Source organism: Agelaius tricolor, unplaced genomic scaffold (assembly GCF_023055355.1).
Source record: "Agelaius tricolor isolate 1412-34295 unplaced genomic scaffold, bAgeTri1.0.p SCAF_4, whole genome shotgun sequence".
Classification (NCBI taxonomy): domain Eukaryota; kingdom Metazoa; phylum Chordata; class Aves; order Passeriformes; family Icteridae; genus Agelaius; species Agelaius tricolor.
This window is the reverse complement of record NW_027269264.1, coordinates 10799871-10818642: the sequence shown is the minus strand read 5'-3', so window position 1 is coordinate 10818642 and position 18772 is coordinate 10799871. Positions and strand designations below refer to the sequence as shown.

At 43.7% G+C, this 18772-nt stretch overlaps 1 protein-coding gene across 2 annotated transcripts in view; it reads left to right on the top strand.

Moving 5' to 3' along the window:
• The window catches only part of CORO2A (coronin 2A), a 57521-nt gene extending 39930 nt beyond the window's left edge, over positions 1-17591 (top strand). For both annotated transcript variants that reach the window (XM_071424536.1, XM_071424537.1), the window contains exons 3-12: positions 1326-1442; positions 5963-6112; positions 6630-6809; positions 7631-7747; positions 9931-10035; positions 10383-10479; positions 12261-12373; positions 13453-13543; positions 14153-14424; positions 15630-17591. In XM_071424536.1, coding sequence (XP_071280637.1) covers positions 1326-1442; positions 5963-6112; positions 6630-6809; positions 7631-7747; positions 9931-10035; positions 10383-10479; positions 12261-12373; positions 13453-13543; positions 14153-14424; positions 15630-15758 — 1371 coding nt within the window. In that variant the 3' untranslated portion in view covers positions 15759-17591. The remainder of the gene's footprint in view (positions 1-1325; positions 1443-5962; positions 6113-6629; positions 6810-7630; positions 7748-9930; positions 10036-10382; positions 10480-12260; positions 12374-13452; positions 13544-14152; positions 14425-15629) is intronic.
• Positions 17592-18772: the final 1181 nt, after the last annotated feature.

Below are 18772 nucleotides of genomic sequence, written 5' to 3'. Positions count from 1 at the left end.
GTGCTTCTTATTAAAGGCCTTTTATCTCTCTTCTGCCTTCCCAAATCTCTTTGCATTGTCGCTGTTATAAAAGGGAGTTGGTTTAGACTGTAGTTTTAAAAACCACAGTCTTTTACATTTCAAAGCCCTTTGGATGTTCAGTTTAAAGCAGGTTAGTCCCAGTTTATGCAACAAACTTTCCAGTGAAGCCAGAATAGTTACACACTGGTGTCCTGTTCTGTATGCAAAATTGCAAAAACCCCCCAGAATTTAAAAGCTGGGAAAATTATATCCTATCCATGGCCTGTTTAGGGGTAGCAGATTCCCCTCAGCTCTGCTCTCCTAAGGCCCACCTCTGGAGAGGTGTAGGGAGTAGTACATCTACAGAAGTGTCTGCTTTCTAGGAGAGCACACATTTGCAATCATTTTGGTCTACAGTTCTTCCTGGCAGGAAGCAGTACGCTGGTAAGCACCACTACTCTTGCCATTATGTCTGTCTCCCTTCTTCAGTGACCAACTTTTGCTCTTTAGCTGATGCCTGGGGTGGGTCAGGGGGCTCCCCACGCTTTTTCTGCTTCTTACAGAGGGAAGCAAGCATTACTTCAATGTTAATAAAATCACCACCACCCTTTCTACTATTTAAATATTCAGACTTGACTCTCCAGCAGAGATGGTGCCGGCAGTGTGGGTTTGTTCAATGCAATACAGCCCCCATCTGGCATAAGGCTCCCAGTACACCTTAGGGCACTTAGTCTGGGATTTGTACCAGTGCTGCCACCTAAACATGGCATGGTTTTGGGCTTTTTTTGAGAGTCCAGAATGCTGATTGAATTTGATGAATGGCTGGATTTGAACACCATAAGAGAGAAATAGCTTGCTGAAAGAAAAACGGTAATTTGTAATTTGTGTCACAAATACCTTGGTAACCCAAAACCGAAATAAATTTTTTTTGCTGCTTGTAGGAAATAACTTCTGAAGGAGAGTTTGCTGTTGTTTATCCCCCCAGCAAAAGATCTCTAAAAAATGTCGAAGATTAATCTCATTCATAGATGTTTCTCCTCTAAATTACTCTTTGGTGTCTGAACCTAATACTGTCTTCCAAATGTGTAGGCATGCATGGAAATTTTTTCACAGCACATGTTCTTGGGAAGGCCTGGCAGACTTTCTTTCCTTTATGGTGGTATCATCAAGACTTGACTATCAGGGACAGCAAAAACCCCATCTTTAACAGGCAGAGAGCACCTAGGGCATTTGGAGAACAACAAGCAGAAAGTTTCTTTCTGGAGCTGCCATGAAAATGCCCTGTAATTCCATGGCTCACCTTGATTATATTTATTTTTTTCCAGACAGGCAAGCTTGACCCACATTATCCCAAAGTATGTGGGCACAAAGGAAATGTTCTGGACATCAAGTGGAACCCATTCAATGACTTTGTAATAGCTTCATGTTCAGAAGATGCCACAGTAAGTTTACCACATTGTACTGTGTGTTAGTACCTGGCTAATGTGCTTTTTGGAGAATGAAGTTGAAAGAAACCAAAAGCTCATGAATGTGAAATGATGTGAGATGTGAAAACATGCATATACTTATTTAAGAAGTCAGGAAAAAGTAAGATTCCTTTCTTTCTCCTGAATTCAGACCTGTGTGATGCCTTCCAGATGAAATACCAAATCAGTGTAATGAGGAAGATCTATTTTGTGGGGGCTTGTGCCTTTTTATGGTGTGTTTGTATGAGGAAAACAAAATATGAGTTTAAAATGGAACGGCTATTAAAGTTTAATCTCTTTGAAACTCTGTCTTTACTTTAAAAAAAGCTTCAACACAACATTATCTGGACTAGCTCTTTCGGATTAATTCCCCGCAGAGCTTGCTCCTGCACTCTGTAGGGTCATGCTGGATCAGCTGTGGTGAGGAATATGCATCATACACTTCTGCAGTGGGTGCTTTGGCTGAAGTTAGTGTGGGTAAGATGTAGACACTGTGGCAATTGAAAGATTCTAGTCGTGTTTGTAAGGGACAATTTAGCTCATATCTCCCTACTGGAAGGTCACTTTCAAAAGGTCTTGTAAAAAGTGTGATGCTGACGTCTTTGATAGTGAGAATGTCTGACTAACTGCCATGCTTTTTTCCAGAGATCCCATGTGAGATCCCACTGGGTTTATTCTCACTCTGCCGTAGAGAATCAGGGAGTTTTCTCCTGTTATTTTCTCCAGACCTGGCTTGGTTCACATGCTCTGCCATTTTAATTCTGCCAAAAAGTCAGTTTTGATTATAAGCTTTTTTGATTGTCCTTCCTTTTTTGTGACTGCTTGTTTTGCTTGTTTGGATACTCCTCTGTGGTTTTTTTGGTTTTTTTTTTATTTCTTTTAAGGCTTCTTTCAGTTTCTGAACTGATGGTGAAGATTTTATTGTATCTGCCAACCTGTATCCAGGCTTTCATGCTATCTCAGGAGGTATGGCATGGTATGACTAACTTGTGGCAGAGGGCACCACCTTGGCCACTCTTTTGAGCCTCATATGAGAAATGAACACAATCCTCAAAACATCCCACTGCAGTTACAGAATCACAGAAGCGTTTGTGTTGAAGGGGAGGTTTCTTCCACCACCTCTCTAGGCAGACCACTTGTTCCTATTCTTCACTCCTCCCAAGGGGAATCTTTTTCTTTCCAGTGCAGTTAATGACTGCTGTATCCTGCCCTCCTACTGTGCATTTCAAGACAGAGCCTGGCTCTGTTTTCTCAGTTAGTCTTGTAAGTGTTGAAGCTTTTATCAATTTGCCTGGAAGCTGTCTCTTCTCCAGGCTGAGCATGACCATCTTCCCCAGCTTTTACTTGCAAGATAAAGTGCTGCAGTCTCCTGGGCATCCTGGGTGGGCCTCCAGCATCTTTCTTGCACTGAGGGGTACAAAACTGGATGCACTATCCCCAGATTTCCTTTCCAGTTTTCTCCAGAAACTTGACACTGGATCATTCCTCAGACTAAAGAATGGAAACAGGTAGCATGTCACAGGTATCAGTACCAAAAGTTGTTCCAAGAAATCTGCCTGTCTGTGACTGTACTTGCTTTTTACTACTCTCCCATCCTCATCCTAGCACCAGAAAATGGTATCTTAGGGGTCTTCTGCACTGTGACATGGTGTAGAGACATCTCCTCCCTGCCTGCTAAGTAGCAAGGACAGCAGACTGTTTCTTGGTGTGACTGCCTTTCCTGATACCTCATAGCTGGACCTTGGATGTCACTTCCTCTATGCCCTACTCAAATAATTGGGTTTCTCCAAGCCTTGTTCAAATGAGCTGAGAAGATCTCCAAGGCTACAGATCCTGTGGCCTCAATAGGTCCTCCTTCCAGGTGTTGAGTATCCTTCTAGGGAAAATGGGATGCATCTGATCTCCAGGCATTGCTGTATTGCCATATACATCCATTGCCTTTGATGCTCTCCTTTTCTACCTTCAGAGAGTTTGGCTCCATCCTCTCTGTGCCTTCATGCTATGTAGTTGAAGGGCAGCCAGAGACTGAACAAATTATTTTCTTTCGAGCTCTCCTCAGATTTGCTGTGTTGCTGCTTCCTTCTTATCTCTTGTCTGCTGTTGGACTTGTTCTGTGGGGTCAACATCTTACTTAACCTGCCTGTTCTGGAGAGCTCAGATTGGACATACTGTTGAGACATCTTCATGGCAATATTTCTTCTGTTTTAAGAGAAGTTTGAGAAAGGTTTTTTGGGGGTCACAGAGGTGTCCACCGCTTCCACTGGGCTGGACATAAGAGGAAAAGCCTTCCTTCCAGCCTGTTGTCAAAAGCCTGGTGCTCTCTTCTATTTCTGAGCATTAGTAAGCCACTGTGCAAGTAAGACTTGTGGCTTACTACAAGGATGCATCTAAATGCTTACTGGGCTGGGCCTCCCTTTGAGCAAGGCTACAAGCCTTCTGAGTAGATAATGGAAATTTCACTTCTCCCACATTGCTCAGAGGTTTCTTGACTGTTAACCAGCCTTTCTGGAGCTTGATTTGGTGGTACCACCGTTACCAAAAATCGGTAAAAATAAAAGCTTCTTAACACTAACATAGCATTAAATAGCAGACATTCTTTATTTAGCTGGGTGTATGAGGGGATATCTCCTCTGAAATATCATGCATGCTGACTACAAAAGAAAATCCTGTTTAGATACTATATTTTATGTACGTAGTCACTGATTTTTCCCTGAATAAGCATAGTAATAATTTCCCTAAAATCAGTAACATATTTTCTCTCTCTTTTACTCATGTGTTCTTCTGTCCTGGGAATCTCTTTGGTCATCCCTGGTGGTCAGTGACTCTCAAAGTCATACTTGACCACCCAGTCAAGTGGTAAAATTTGGCACAAGTGGGCTGGTTGCTTTCCAGTTCTTTTTCTTACAGAATGGGTATTGTGCAGTTCCACAGGCAGTGGTTTTTGAAGAATAGGCATTGTGTTAGCCTGCCAGGTGCAGACAATTTTTCATCTGACAGCACTACAGCTATCTTTTGTGGTGCACAGCTGGAGCTATGTAGAATGGTACTTTTGGGCATGGGAAGGATTGTATGTTCTCTGTGAACAGTGAGTTCCAGTTCTCCCTGCTGTTTCAGGTGGGCTTAGGGCTGAGGCCTATGCAAAGGCCTAGGGGTTGAGAGTTTGAGCTTATCTTCTTAGCCCTTCTGTTCTTCTTGGCAAATCATCAGGCTTGAAGAGTTCAACTTGTTGAAGTTCTGCTGCCCTCTGGTTAGAGGGGCAACTCTGTGCCTTTTACTTCATTTTATCAGACTTTCTTCAAGAGGTAGCAGGGTAGACAGCTTGTTCATGCTTGGATTGTCCCTGCTTGCCCTGCAGGCCTGAGTCCAAGTCCTGCCTATTCTGCACAGCAAAGAACTGGAAATTTCTGCCTTTTAATGCAGTCTGAGATTCCAGCCAGGTGCTTTTCTCTGCTTTTATAAGCAATCATTTCACAGCATGAGGAGTGGGTGGCTCATTCTAGGCAGTTCTTGTCAGCATGAACACAACCTATTTTCCCCTTTTCTAGTCTCTTAGCCCCATTTCTTTAGTGACAGCTGTTGAAACTGTAAGGAATCAATCAGTCTGATTGTAAAGTGTGATATTTTCTCTAACTACTGTAGAAGTTCATGCAGATACTGCTGGACTCTACAGCCATTGCATTTCTGGTGGGCTTGATTCCTTATTGGGATAAAGAATACACTGCTGAGAGGGGTGCTGATGCCAGGAGGTCCCAGAATTTGGGTCTGCTTCTTATTTGTCTTAGAAAGGTGTGATCCTCATCAACCAAACAGTAGGAGACTTGGGCATCTGTGGCTGATTTCCACAAACAATGTTCCAAAGAGCATTTTGCTTTTGCTTCAGGCTAAGAAATAGAAAAATTATGACACAAGCATAGTAATTTTCATTGAGCCAAAGGATTAATCATCTGTTAGCATCCTAAATACTTGTGTTTCTAGGGTTAGTGTGGGAAAGACTCCTTTTATACCCACGTAGGTTCAGCCCCTCTTGCTGGTTTCTGCTATTGTTTTCTTCCACCACAGGAGGACAGAGCATTTTTGTCTTCATGCAGCATCCTTCTAGAAGGACCCAGAGCTGTAGGTGGGCCTGTTACAAGACAGCACGCTCTCAGTGCTGAGTGGCTTCAGTACACTTAAGAGGCAAGGGCTGCAAGATTAGTGGTTTATTTCTTCCCCTTGGGAATAACTTTTCATAATTGTGCTGACATGCCTAAGGGTTGGATTGCCAAATTTAAAGAAACCCTGGTAGGACTGTTGTCTGAAGATAGAACATAAAGAGGAGTCTTCAGGTCCACAGAATAGTAAAGATACAAATAACAAGGATAGGTGTTCAAAAAAGCCAATTGCATTCCTATTTACTACAAATGCAATAGTAATTCCAAGGCAGTTAATAGCTATTGATAAATTCCAAATTAGCTCCTTCTCAGGAATTTCACAAAGACCCATGCTGTGCCATTCAGGTTAAAATCTGGGACATCCCCAATCAGTTGCTAAAAAGAAACATTACCACTCCGAAGAAAGAACTTCTTGGGCATGCTCGAAGAGTCGGTCTGATTGAATGGCATCCCACGGCTGATAACATCCTCTTCAGCTCTGGCTATGACTACAAGGTGGGTCTGTGCTCCTAGGACACCCTGTTTGGCTTGGTGTTTTGAAATTTTGTTTTAATTTCAAGCTGTAAGATGGTACTAAAGAGTTTGGAAGCTTTCTTCAGGGGGAATTTCCATGGTGACTCAAAAGCAAAAGGATGTTGCTATAAGTTCAAAAGGACTGTCTAATTTTCCAGCCTTCTGATGAACTTCAGTCTACTCTGCACTTCTCATTTACTGAATTGCATACAGCATGCAATGCCGTCCACTTTTCTTTGTGCTACTGAACGTATATGCATTGATGTTTTCTATTTTTATGTACAAAATGTGGTTTTAAAGGAAATTAAAATATTGGACATTCTTAGCTGACACTGATACATTGCTGTTAGTATCAGGAATTATTTTAAGTGCTGGAGAACAATCACTTATGATGGTAAGACCTATACATGTAGAGAAAAGATGAAGAAGTGAATAAAATACACGAAGTCTCGGGTGTGAGGCAGCAAAGGACTGATTTTTTAAATTATTTTTGCTCCAGATAATGATCTGGAACCTTGGTGTCACGGACGCTGTTATTTCAAACCCAGTGAAGATTCTTGATGCTCACAAAGATGTGGTACTCTCCATGTCATTCAACACAGATGGCAGTCTCCTTGCCACTGCTTGCAGGGACAGAAAGATACGTGTGATAGACCCTCGTGCTGGAACAGTCCTACAGGTAGGTTGGGTTCAGAGGTTTATGGTCCATCTGATCTCACCTCTTGGAGTGTTTCCTCTCCTGAGTACCTTCATTGCCATAAAAGATGATGCATCTGCATTGCCCAAGGCACTATATGGCGTTGTTCCCTTCTATTTTCCACAGAATGCTTGCTGTCATTGTTGAAAACAGGGATTTTATATCTTGATACCATGTTCCTTGCTCCTTGAAACCTTACTTGGATTGTATTGTTTTCATAGGTACCTTCTTCAGCCCTCTGAGAGGGACATGGGAGGGAATGTAGAGATCAGGTGGAGAGGTGGATGCAAGTGTACATTTGTCCCAATGACAAATGTCTCAATGGTTGTTCTTGTTACCTGGATTTTGTTGGCTAGGTGCAGCTGGCTGCATTTTGTAGCTATTTGCAGAGGTTAGTGTACACAGAAAGTCCTGCCTGGAACTACTAAAGACTGCTGTCTTGCAAATATGTGAATCAATAGTTAGAGAGGTGAGACTGGCTCAGCCAGTCAGAGCAGGGTGTTGATAACACCAGGATTGTGGGTTTAATCCCTGTATGGGCCATTCGCTTTAGAGTTGGACTTGATGATCTTTGTGTGTCCCTTTCAACTCAGAATATTCTGTGATGTGTTGTTGAGATTTTGGGAATGATCCTGAAGAGTTTAGGCCACTATTTTCAGATGCCTGTGAAATCCTGCTCACCAGTGTTCAGCTGGGCTGAGCAGATCTTTCAGATGTGAGTGAATGAGAGTTGTCAGGTAATATAAAATGTCACAATGCAACAGATATTGTCTTACTCAAGCAGTGTCCTTTCTCTTCTACAGGAAGGAAGCTACAAGTCTCACAGAGTCAATAAAGTCTCATTCCTTGGAAACATGAAAATGCTGTTTTCTACTGGAACGTCTCGGTGGAATAATAGGCAAATTGCATTATGGGATCAAGTGAGTTGGACCAAAAATCTTAACCCTACCAGCTTCTGCTTTCTCTCTTTTGCTGTCACTTTAACTTTCCACCTGCCACATACACAGGAATTGATTTATAACAGGAATTCAGAAGTGATCTGTCAGATTCCTGAGGGGTGATAGGTCTTACTGGTGTGAGACATAACTGAGTTTCTGGAGAGGTTTTCAACAGAGAAACCTAAGACAGCAAAGTGAATGCTGTGCCCATGTCCTGGTTTTGGCTGGGATAGAATTAATTTTCTTAGTAGCTGGCACAAGGTTGTGGTTTGGATTTAGTGTTGAAAGCACACTGACATTTTGGGGTGTTGCTAAGTAGTGCTTACCCTAAGTCAAAGACTTTTCAGTGTCTCATGCTCTGCCAGTGTGCAGGTGCACGAGAAACCGGGAGGGAGGATATCCAGGACAGCTGATCTGAACTGGCCAAAGGGATATTCTTTACCATAGAACGTCATGCTCAACTGGGGGGACTTGGTCAGGAGCCATGGATTGCTACTCAGGGACTGGTTGGGCATTGGTCAGCAAGTGGTGAGTGGTTGTGTTGTCCATCACTTATTTTTCTTGAGTTTTATTCCTCTCTCTCCCTTTTCATTACAATTGTTATTGTTCTTTTTTTTTTCTTTTTTTTTCAATTACTTAACTATTTGTATCTCAACCATGGGTTTAATTTTTTCTGATTCTCTTCTCCATCCTACCAAGGGGAAGTGGGCAAATGGCTGCATGGTACTTAGTTGCTGACTGAGTTAAACCACAACAGCCCACTACATGAAGAAATTGTTCAAAGGACCTCATGGTTACTGTAGCTCTGACTTAACATGGCTCTTACTGGTCTTACTGGCAAACTGGTCCTGGAAAGAGAAATGAGCTCTAGACACAGCATACTCAGATGAAGCCCTCAAAGAAGAAAATTATGTTGGGTGTTTTTGATTTCTGATGATTCCTGACAGTAGAGTACTGAGGTAGTGCTTAATTGGTCATTTCCAAGACATCTGATCTCCTGTCAGGATGGCTGCTCTCATCTGCCCTTTCATATGTAGTGAGATATTTTTACTTTGTCAGCATCTATACATGCCTCTGTGCATTAACCACCATGCAGCACAATCTTTTGTCTCTTTATAGTGCTGTCACACTTTGTTACCAGACAAAGCTGGTAGACCAGGCCTACAATTTGCTATGATTTGGCTATGTTTTGACATGGCTTCTTTGCACATGTGAGAGACAAAGCACAATGCTGCTGTCTGAAGGCTTTCCACAATGCTAAGCAGTGCTGTGATACTTCATGGGTGTCATGTCAGAGTTTTACGTGCTTGGTTTAAAAACATAGTGGAAAGATCTGTGAAGCAAGGTGTGTAAAGCCTCCTTAGGAACAGGGATTGGCACAGAGCCTCCCCAGCAGGCCTCTTTTCCATGTCCACACCCGTCTTTGCATCTAAACAGAAGCCCTGGCTTACTGCAGCCTGCAGCTGGTCAGTTCTGCAGGAGAAAATGTGTGTTAACCCTATGCTAAATACATGTTTATGTGAGAATCACCACATGGACAGCCATAAGACACCAGATTCTGCTTTGTTAGGCCTCCCAAAATCACTCCCTTCAGCAGTGCAGAGATAGCTTTGTACAAGACATGAGAGCTTTGCATATGGAGTGGTGTGCTGTGTCCTCCTACATGGCTTACCTGCAAAAGGCCAGTGGGAGGTTCTGTCCTTGTATCAGGCACCTTCCCACTGTGCAATGCTGAGATTGCTTGGCTGATGCAGACTGCTCTTGTGGGTGGTGCACTGTCATGAAAGTATTGCCTAGACTAGAGGTTTTGAGAGAACATGAGTAAAATTCAGTGTGAATTTTACACCAGTGGTGCAGGTGTACCCTGAAGGCCCCTTCATCTCCTGCGGTCTGGCCCGTGTAGAGGCAGGCAATGTTTCTTACCATATCTACCCTGAAATGCCATCAGATACCTGAGGTGTTATAGTGGCAGGAACTTCAGACAAGGACTGGGACAGAGCACCCATTTCTCACCCACAGAGCTTTGCAGCAGTCTGTGCATGGCTGTGGGTCATTACAGAGCTGTGCTCACATGCCACTGCCAGGTGGGGCTCAGGTGAGGTGTCCTGGACTTGAGGCGACTCACAGGTGATTGCAGCTGACTCTTTTTCCTGTGTCCTGCCCAGAATGACCTTTCTGTGCCTTTACTGGAGGAGGATCTGGATGGCTCCTCGGGACTTCTGTTTCCTGTCTATGACTCTGACACACACATGCTTTATGTGGTGGGAAAGGTAAGTGCTTTCCACATCAGCAAGTGCAGGTCTGTTTGATTCTGCTGTCAGCCTGTGTTGTGAGAGACTGAGGTCAAAGATGCTCCTGAAGCATGTTAACCTAAGGATATAAGCAGATGGGGTGGGGCCAGAGGGTTCTTCATCATCAGGTTACATTTACCAACTTTACAGATGTACCATGTTTGTTGTGGAGAGGTATGCAGCTGGGTCCTAACCTTCCTGTATAGGAATTTGAGAATAAGCATTTGTTTCATGGTTGATCCTGCATGGTTGCTTGGGGCCAGGAATTCTCAGATTGTTATGCTGAACAGCAGAGTCCGGCTGATGTTGATTTTCTTTGCCTTTAGGGTGATGGAAACATACGGTACTATGAGGTAAGCCCTGAGAAACCATTCCTGAACTACCTGATGGAATATCATTCTCACTTACCGCAGAAAGGAATTGGTGAGTGCCAGAATGTCTAATGTTACAAGAGGATTGTGGTTTCTTCATTTTAGAGGCTGCCAGAGTCTAGGAATATCCAAAATTCTGTTTAGAAAAGAGAATGGAGAACCTCCACACAGGTTTACAGGTGCTTACAGTCAGCTTGGCTTAGCTCACCCAAATATGACAGGTGGTATTACAGGGTCAGAGCTTGGAAAGGGCCCTTCTGACCAGCATGGGCTGGGCAGTTTTACCAGTCACTGCTACATCTCCTCTTACATACCTAGTCAAGGTGGAAAGGAGGATAGTCTGGATTTAAAAGTAGAGAATGCTCCTTGACACTTGTCAATCTGTTTCAAGATTTTTGTCTTTGAGCTCTATTTCCATCATTCCCACTCTGTGATTTCTGCGGTAACAGATGCTTCACAGCTTAATGCCTTCAGTCTTTATTGCTGTCTACCTTCTTTTTTACTGACATTTCCTATTCAGAAATAGATCTTTTGTGGTTAGATCACCTCTCCTCCCTTGGAGACCCTTGCTTATTAACCTTTGTACTACCCACTGTTTAATTAATGTCACAGAATTTAGCTTTCAGCCCTCAGACCTTATTGTTAACCCTTTCTTGAACCTTGTCTGGTCTACTCTGAGTCATATTCCTCTACATATTTTTAGGATCATTAACACCCCTCTACACTATCTGTGGACACTCCTACTCATAGAGAACATTGGTATGGATATTTGGCAGCACTGAATTTTGTGCCTGCAGGTTTCTTAAAAAAAAAAATTAAAGGAATATATTATTTAAAACTTAACTGTAAGGATCTGCTCGTTTTTCAGTTTTTATAATCCTTTTTTTATAATCCAGTACAACATCCTTATTTCTCATTGTCATAGTCTTTTTAAAAATAATTTCATGCAAAGTAAGTGTACAGGTGTTTTTAAAAGGTGAATCAAGTCTACTTCCCTAACTTGCTTTGTTGAGCTGATCAAGCGTACTGCTAAGGTTATTGTAAAAAAGTTCCTTTAACATATTATCAAAACAAAATACTGTATGGAGGAGTGGAATTTAGATTCACTTTTAGATGAATTTATAATGTAAAGTGCAGCAGGCCTTCACGTAGAATCTGCTGCTTAAAGAAGTCACTGGGTATTAGTAGAAAACTAAGCTTGGGTGCCATGAAGCAAGGTCTACAAGCATAGGGAATCTCTTTTTTTAAGGGAATTGATGTGGATAGAGCTTTGAACTGTACAAGCTAATGAGAGAGAAACCCACTGAGGTTATCAGGTAACTTGGAGACCTTGTGTAGCTTAGCCAGTCCCTAAAACACAAATGGGCAGAATTGATGTTCACACCCTTCTCATTCTCATTTCTGTTTTGGGACAGAATTGGGGGAGGATAATTCCCTGGAAGGTATTTCAGCCATATAGAGCTATTCTGGTGTTGTTTAGGTGTCCTGAAATCCCTTCCTAGTGATCCTGATACTCAAATGCTGTGGCATTACCTGCCAGCTCTGCTCTCTTCTGCTCACTCTATTTGGAGCCCATTAGAATGAATAAGGACCAGGAGGCTTAGCATGAAACCCACGCATGTATGTAACAACATTGTCTGACAGAAAAAAAAGTAATTATTTAGTCTTGTCATTTGTGCCTCTGAGCCAGTTATGGACGCAGACCTCAAACCATGCTGATGTGGTGCTGATGCTATGATGTCTTTCATTTCTTGATGACCCTTTTCACATGGCTGATGACATTAACTTTCCCAAGGAGATTTGTACTCCATTTATTTCATGCTCTTCCCCCAGGAATGATGCCAAAGAGAGGTCTTGATGTGGCAGCTTGTGAAATTTTCCGTTTTTACAAACTGATTCCAACTAAAAGCCTGATTGAGCCCATCTCCATGATTGTGCCTCGACGGGTAAGTTGACCTCAGATCATGTTCTTATCTGAGGCAAATATCAGTGAAAAAATGGGTGCACTGCCTCCTCTCTGCAACTCTTGGGGGAACGAGAGTAGGTAGAACAAGAGATTTTCTCTCTCCTGGCATGGGGGATGTAGCTGGCCTGTTTCTGGGGCAGCCCTGCCAACAAACCCTATCTGGTAACTCAAGAGTTACTCAGGAGTTTATTCAATTTAATATCTGACTTTCCAAGACATGCTGCCAGGTCTGCTAGCTGTCTGTAAACTTCTCCAATAGAATCTGTGTGACATAATGACAAAAGAGGGAGAGGGGTTGGAGCTGGTGTTGGGTGGCATAACAATCTCCTTGTGGAAGAAGGAAGAATCACCCTGGTAAAATAGGAACTATGGGTGTCTACCCATTGGGTGGAGTTGTGTTACAGACAGTTGTTCTGCAGCATGTAAGGCACGACCTGTTGCACTGAGGGTGATGTAGGAGTAAGTCTCAGAGCTGGTGTCATTAGAGAAAGAAACAGGCCTTGAATCTGTAGCTAGCCAAGGTAGCTCCTGTGTGACTGTGTGGGCATAGGTACATGGGAAATGTCAGTACTGTGCTCTCTACTTCCAGAAAGTAGAATATAAAAAGAAGGTATGAGTTCCTTGCATTCAGAGACACAGGAGAACTAATGCTCACTGCAACTCCCAACCAGGCGTGTTCCTCCAGCTTTATCTCCTTGGCCAGTTTCTGTCAATTGATAATCAGCTGATGATTTGGGACTTGTCCATCCTTTGTATCCATGTATTCACCCTCAGGAACATGATTTCATGGGAGTTGAGTTAGCCTATGTTAACCTCCCTGAGTCTGAAGACCTTACTAGCACGGATTAAATTAGGCCTCCAGATACAATTCTTCTGAGTTCAGGTGAGGAGCAGAGAGGTCCAGAGCAGGTGAAAAGACTTTGTGTCCCTGCAGTGAGTGCTCATGGCACTCCCTTGTGCTGAAGGGGAATAAATTCATTTCTCCACCACAATCCAGTATGACATCTTTAAGCCAAAATCTCACTGACATAGTTACTCTGGACTTTTGTTTGTTTCCAGTCGGAATCATACCAGGCAGATATCTACCCCCTGACTGCAGCAGCCCAACCGGCACTGACAGCAGAAGAATGGCTCGCTGGGATTAACAAAGGTCAGCACATGGAGAGCTCCCCAGCCCTTCAGCTCCCCTGTGGATGTGATAGCCTGGTCAAAGAGTGAGAAAGCTAGATAAGTTTTCCCAGAATTGGCCTGGGAGACTTTAGGAAGCTGGAGATAAACAATTATAGCCCATTATTAAAAACAACCCATAGGTGGTGTTTTTCTAGTATCTGTTTTCCTGTTATTCTCAAAAGATTGTTTACAAATGGGTGTCTTGTTAATTAGCCAATCAGGGGAAATATATTAAATGACCACCTGTATTGACCAGGGTGTAAAAAGAAGCAGTTTAGTAAAGATGGGAGGTTCTTATACCAGTTAGCCTTCTGCCTGTCTATGTGTCATTTGTGACGCTCCCCAGCTGCTGCCAGCTCTCTGGCCTATTACCTGCCAGAGAAAGAGAAAAGAAGGAAAAGGGGAGGCATAGTAAATATGGCTGGAAGTTAAGATAATTTGTTGGCTGTAAATTCTGGAAGCTGCTCTGGTCACGTGCCTCCATGTTTATCTTTGAATGAAATGGTTAGAGCTGGTTCTTAGAATGAACTGCTTAGTGCTGAGTTTTGAGTGTGGTTTGGGAGTGCTCACTTGTCTCCTCCCTCCCTAGGGCCTCTCTTGGTATCCTTGAGACCAGGCTCTGAAGCTGTGAAGTCCCTGCCACAGTTTCCTGATCAAGAGCCCCTCACAGAAGCTACTGATGTGAGCCAGCAACAGGAAGCGCAAGGAAGGATATCAGTGGAGGACAAGCAGAAGCCAAGAGAGATTGAACATGGCAGAAAAAGGCTGAAAGTGGAAGAGAATCTGCCAGAAAATCAACAAACATGCCTCTCCAATGGCTTTGATGTATTTCAGTGTCCACCACCAAAAACTGAAAGTGAGGTATGAATGTCTAGGGTAAAGTGTTGGGGCTACAGGCTAGGCTCAAAGCCAGATGATGAAAGAATGCCATTCACATGGTGGCAATTCAGGGAGGGGTTATTTTTCAGGCCTGAGTCAGTGCAAGCTCTTTGTTCTTTGTGGTGGCAAAAACTCAGCCTGACTGCCACAAGGAAGCAGAAGTACAGCCCAGCGGCGCCCCAGCTGAGGGTGTCTGGAAAGGAGGGGGCAGTCAGCATTCTCACTTCCTAGGCATTCTTGTGGCACAGACCTGCCTGGTGACTGGCTGGGCACAAGGAGGTCCTTGGGACCTTAGGGTTCTGGGGTTTATGCAGGATAAGCCTTTGATGAGAACTGCAGTCAGCAAGCCTGCAGCAGAGGTGAGGCAGCAGAGATTTCTGTGAAAGGAGTGGGTGTACTCCTGGTGCATCCATGTAGTCTTAACTGCCTGATGTACTGTGGACCCTGACATGGGAAAGAGTCTGCATCTGCAGCTCACTGCTGAAGGTCAACTTATTAGTGCAGTGCTGTTGAGATTGGCTGCTGGCTGCAGCATGCACCTGGGAAATCCTCTAGAAAAGATCCTGGCAGGTCCACGATCTGTCTTTAATAATGGAAAACCACCTCTCAGTATAGTAATCAAAGCTGGCACAGTGATACATCTCTGTGGTGATTTGTCAGCCTCCCACTGTTGGCAGCTCAGGGACATTTTCAAGTACGTGCAGTTTGTTTGCTTTTAGGAACCCTGGAATAATTTTCTTCCCCTACCTTTCATCTCTGCAAGAATTTAGCATCTGCACCTTGATAGGGCAGGAATTTCCACAACTGAATTTCCCTGTGGCGTGAAAAAGGATATTTTTCTGCGTGTTTCTGAGCTGGCACCCTAAGGGTACAGAAGCAGCCTTTGCAGAGCTGAGTGCTCTGCTGCATGCATAGTGAAAGACAATGCTAGTCCCAACTGGAAGAAGGAAAAAGGAGTTGTCCAAGGTCAGAGAAGGAGATGTGGCAGACTCTAAATACTTCCTGTGAAACACATGCAGTCACTACCCAATCTAGTGGAAAACAGGAGCACTGCTGGCGTTGTCTGCTGGTTGAAGGCCTCCTCCTTAGATGTTTCTCTCAGAAGTGATGTAACAAGTCTGATGGCATTGTCAGGTTAAACCTAATTTTTTTAGTGTAAAGGAAATAAAATATGTGCTTTCTTACAGCTTTTACAGATGTATTACCGGCAACAGGAAGAAATCCGTCGACTACGTGAGTTGGTAATCCAGAGAGATATCCAAATTAAACAGCTGTCGCTGGAGCTCAGAAACCTCCGCACGGACACAGATGATTAATGGGATTGCTGGCCTACAGCTCTTTGTTCCCCTGGACACAGGGGGAGACTCTAGTTCCTGCAGATAACTCCTCCTAGGTTTTTTACTGGGGGTAGAATTGATATTTTAGGCAGCATGGACTTGCCTGGCTTGTGGTGGTCACATTTCCCTAATCATCACCAGACAGTTTTTGATGGACTTGCTGTGCTTCTTCAGGCTCCCCTTGCTTGCCTGCTCACCAATGTCAGAAGCTTGTGTATTAATGCTAGTGAGAGACTTTGAAAAATCTTGCTCTTCTGCTCCTGGAGAAGTTACATGTTAAACTCTAGGAATGACCTGTTTTGCTGTCCCTCCACATGACAGGAGACTGGGAGACTGAAGGCAGCTACCAGCTTCTTTTCTTGCTCTGGGCCCAGCGATGTGGCTCCTGTGGCTGCTGTCCCCTTGCTCAGGGAGTCCACTCTGCTGAGCTTCAGAGGCACCTCTAGCTCCAAAGTGATCCTTATGCACCCCTCTCACCTCACAGCTTGGCCCAGCCCCCAGGTGCTTTGGGAAAGCCGTGGCTGCCCTGACCTGGTGCTGGGGATGCCAAGGGCCAGCACTCTTGTAATAGGAAAAGTAGAGTTGGTGTTGGATGTCTTGCTTTAAAAAGGTCATGGTGTGAGCTAGTTCTTGCCAGAGAAGCTGAAGAGTCTCTGTGTCATGTGAGTTAGTGGCCTTCTTTCCCTTCTTCTGCCAAAGACCAGCTGCAGTCAACTGGGGGTCATCAGAGATTGAGAACAGCATTTAAAGCTCCACAGTGTTGACAGTGGGGGAATTTGCTAGGAAGGTTTAAAAGAATGAGTAGGAACTTGGACCCCCAGCCCACTGCAGGCGTTTCAGCAATGGTGCTAGAAGATTTGCGTCAGCCACAGTAAGATCACAGGGCCATGGCCAGTCATGAACAGCCCTCCAGGGTTGCTGGGATATCACTTGTCCTTAATGACTGCAGCTGCTGCTTCCTTCACACCCAGGTGCCAGCACCTTGTCCCATTCCTGAAGCCGTCTACAGCTGCAAGTTCCCTCTAGCCAGCTGTATTGTCCAGCCCCCTGCATCCTCCCAGGCTGCTCAGCCTTCCTCAGCCCTGTGGCCACACTGACCTGTGCCCTTCAGCACCAGCTCTCTGGCTCCATGCTGGACCTTATGGAGATGTCTTCAACCCAGGCAGAGCAAGCAAACACTGTTTAACCTGTAACTGTGCACCTCTATTGTGGCACATAGAAATCATGGAATCAACTAGGGGATATGTCTAGGACAAATCCTTGTCACCAGATATGTTTTATTGGCTGCATTTTTTTTTAGCTTATTTTTTTTAAATACGAAATAATTTAAATTATTTCCAAAGTAAAGTAATTTTTCCAGGGGATTTTTACATCCTCTTGAGAACTGTTTCTTTGTTAATCTATGACTGGCTAGCATAGAAAATGGTTGGCCACTATGGTTTTTATCCTTGGGTTTTGTTGATTTCAGCATTTATGGAAAAGAAGGTGCTTTTATTTAGGCTTTGGGAGTCTATTTAATCAAAACTTCTTTTTTAGACGGTATGCCTGTAAAAGCGTGGACTGTGAAATGTATTTAAATTTGGAGCTTAACTGCAACCACTAATCTTTCACTGGAAAAAACCTTGAGGAAATGGAGTTTTGCGTTCATGATCTGTGCCTAAATAGTATTGAGTGATCATTCTAAGTTTCGAAACTCCTAAAAGCTTTGTAAAAAACTGTTGAACATGGGGATAAAAAACAAATCTGTGCAATGAAAAGCAAATATAACTGAATAATAAATATATTTAGAGTTTTGCATTTTTATACATGCAAGATTGTTGTTTTATTATTGTATTTTTGAAGTGACTGAAACTTAAGCTCAATCAAGGGCAGAAAGGAGTGTCACCTACTGTCTCTTTTGCTTGTGTCAAGCTGGGGCCTTACATTAGGAGGTGGGTTGTACACAGAGTTATGCAGATGGCCCTTTCTTTTTACATTGTTCCCAGTTGCCCTTGATGCCACAAAGGGGTGGCCATTGCACACTGAATTACTGTGTGTGTTGCCTTGAGTAAACTCAGTGCTGCTGGAGATGCATTCTGTGTGGTGAGGTGTCTGCTGCTGTCTTGCAGTCCTAGCTCTTCTCTTGTGCAGTACAACTCTGACCAGGCTCTTTTAGATATTCCACATGAGGAGGATTTAATGTGTTATTACCAAATTTATTTATTTGAAGACAAGATTTTGATTTAGCAGACTGAAGCAGCACAGAAAAAGCACAGGATAGCAGCTGCAACCTCCGTCACAATACAAGCAAAATTCCCATTATGCTTACTGTCATGATGCTGGCCATCTCCAGTCACCAGGAAAAAAAAAGTGTGGTCTGAAGCCATCTCAAGTCTGTAGCTCTCTTTAAAGCTAATTTTGTTGTTTTTGTTCAATGCTCTGATTCCCATGGGCATCATAGCTGTGGTGAAAATCTGAAGAACCATTCCCTGTGCTCCTGTCCTTGGAGCTGTCTTCCACTGTAATGGTTTGTTTATCAGTTACAGCTTTGGGCATAGAAATGCTCATGGCTGCATTTGAGATGTAATTTTGAATGTTTTTTGTGGCATATTTTAGGCCAGTGTAAGGAGAAATAATGGTGGAAATTGCTGGAGGAAGACTGTGCTGGGAACTTTGTGCATCTGCCATGGCATCAGGACACTGTGACCTCCTGGTCTTGTAAGAACCTTGTGCTGGTGAGACTGCCTGGGCAGGCACTGTGTCCCTCCTCAGGGGCTGATACAGTCTCACTGCTCACACCAAAGCCTAGAAAAAGGCAGCAGCAGGCAGATTAGTGTGGGAGGCAGAGGAAGAGCCTGCAGCACCTTTGCAACTTTGGTGTTATGGCTGCTTAACCTGAAAGACAGAGTTAAATACAGCCCTGCAGTGTTAGCTTGCCTGCTGGATTTAGAATCACAACACTTCACATCTTCATCTTCTACTCCAGGCCAGCTGTCAACTGCAGAATAAAACCT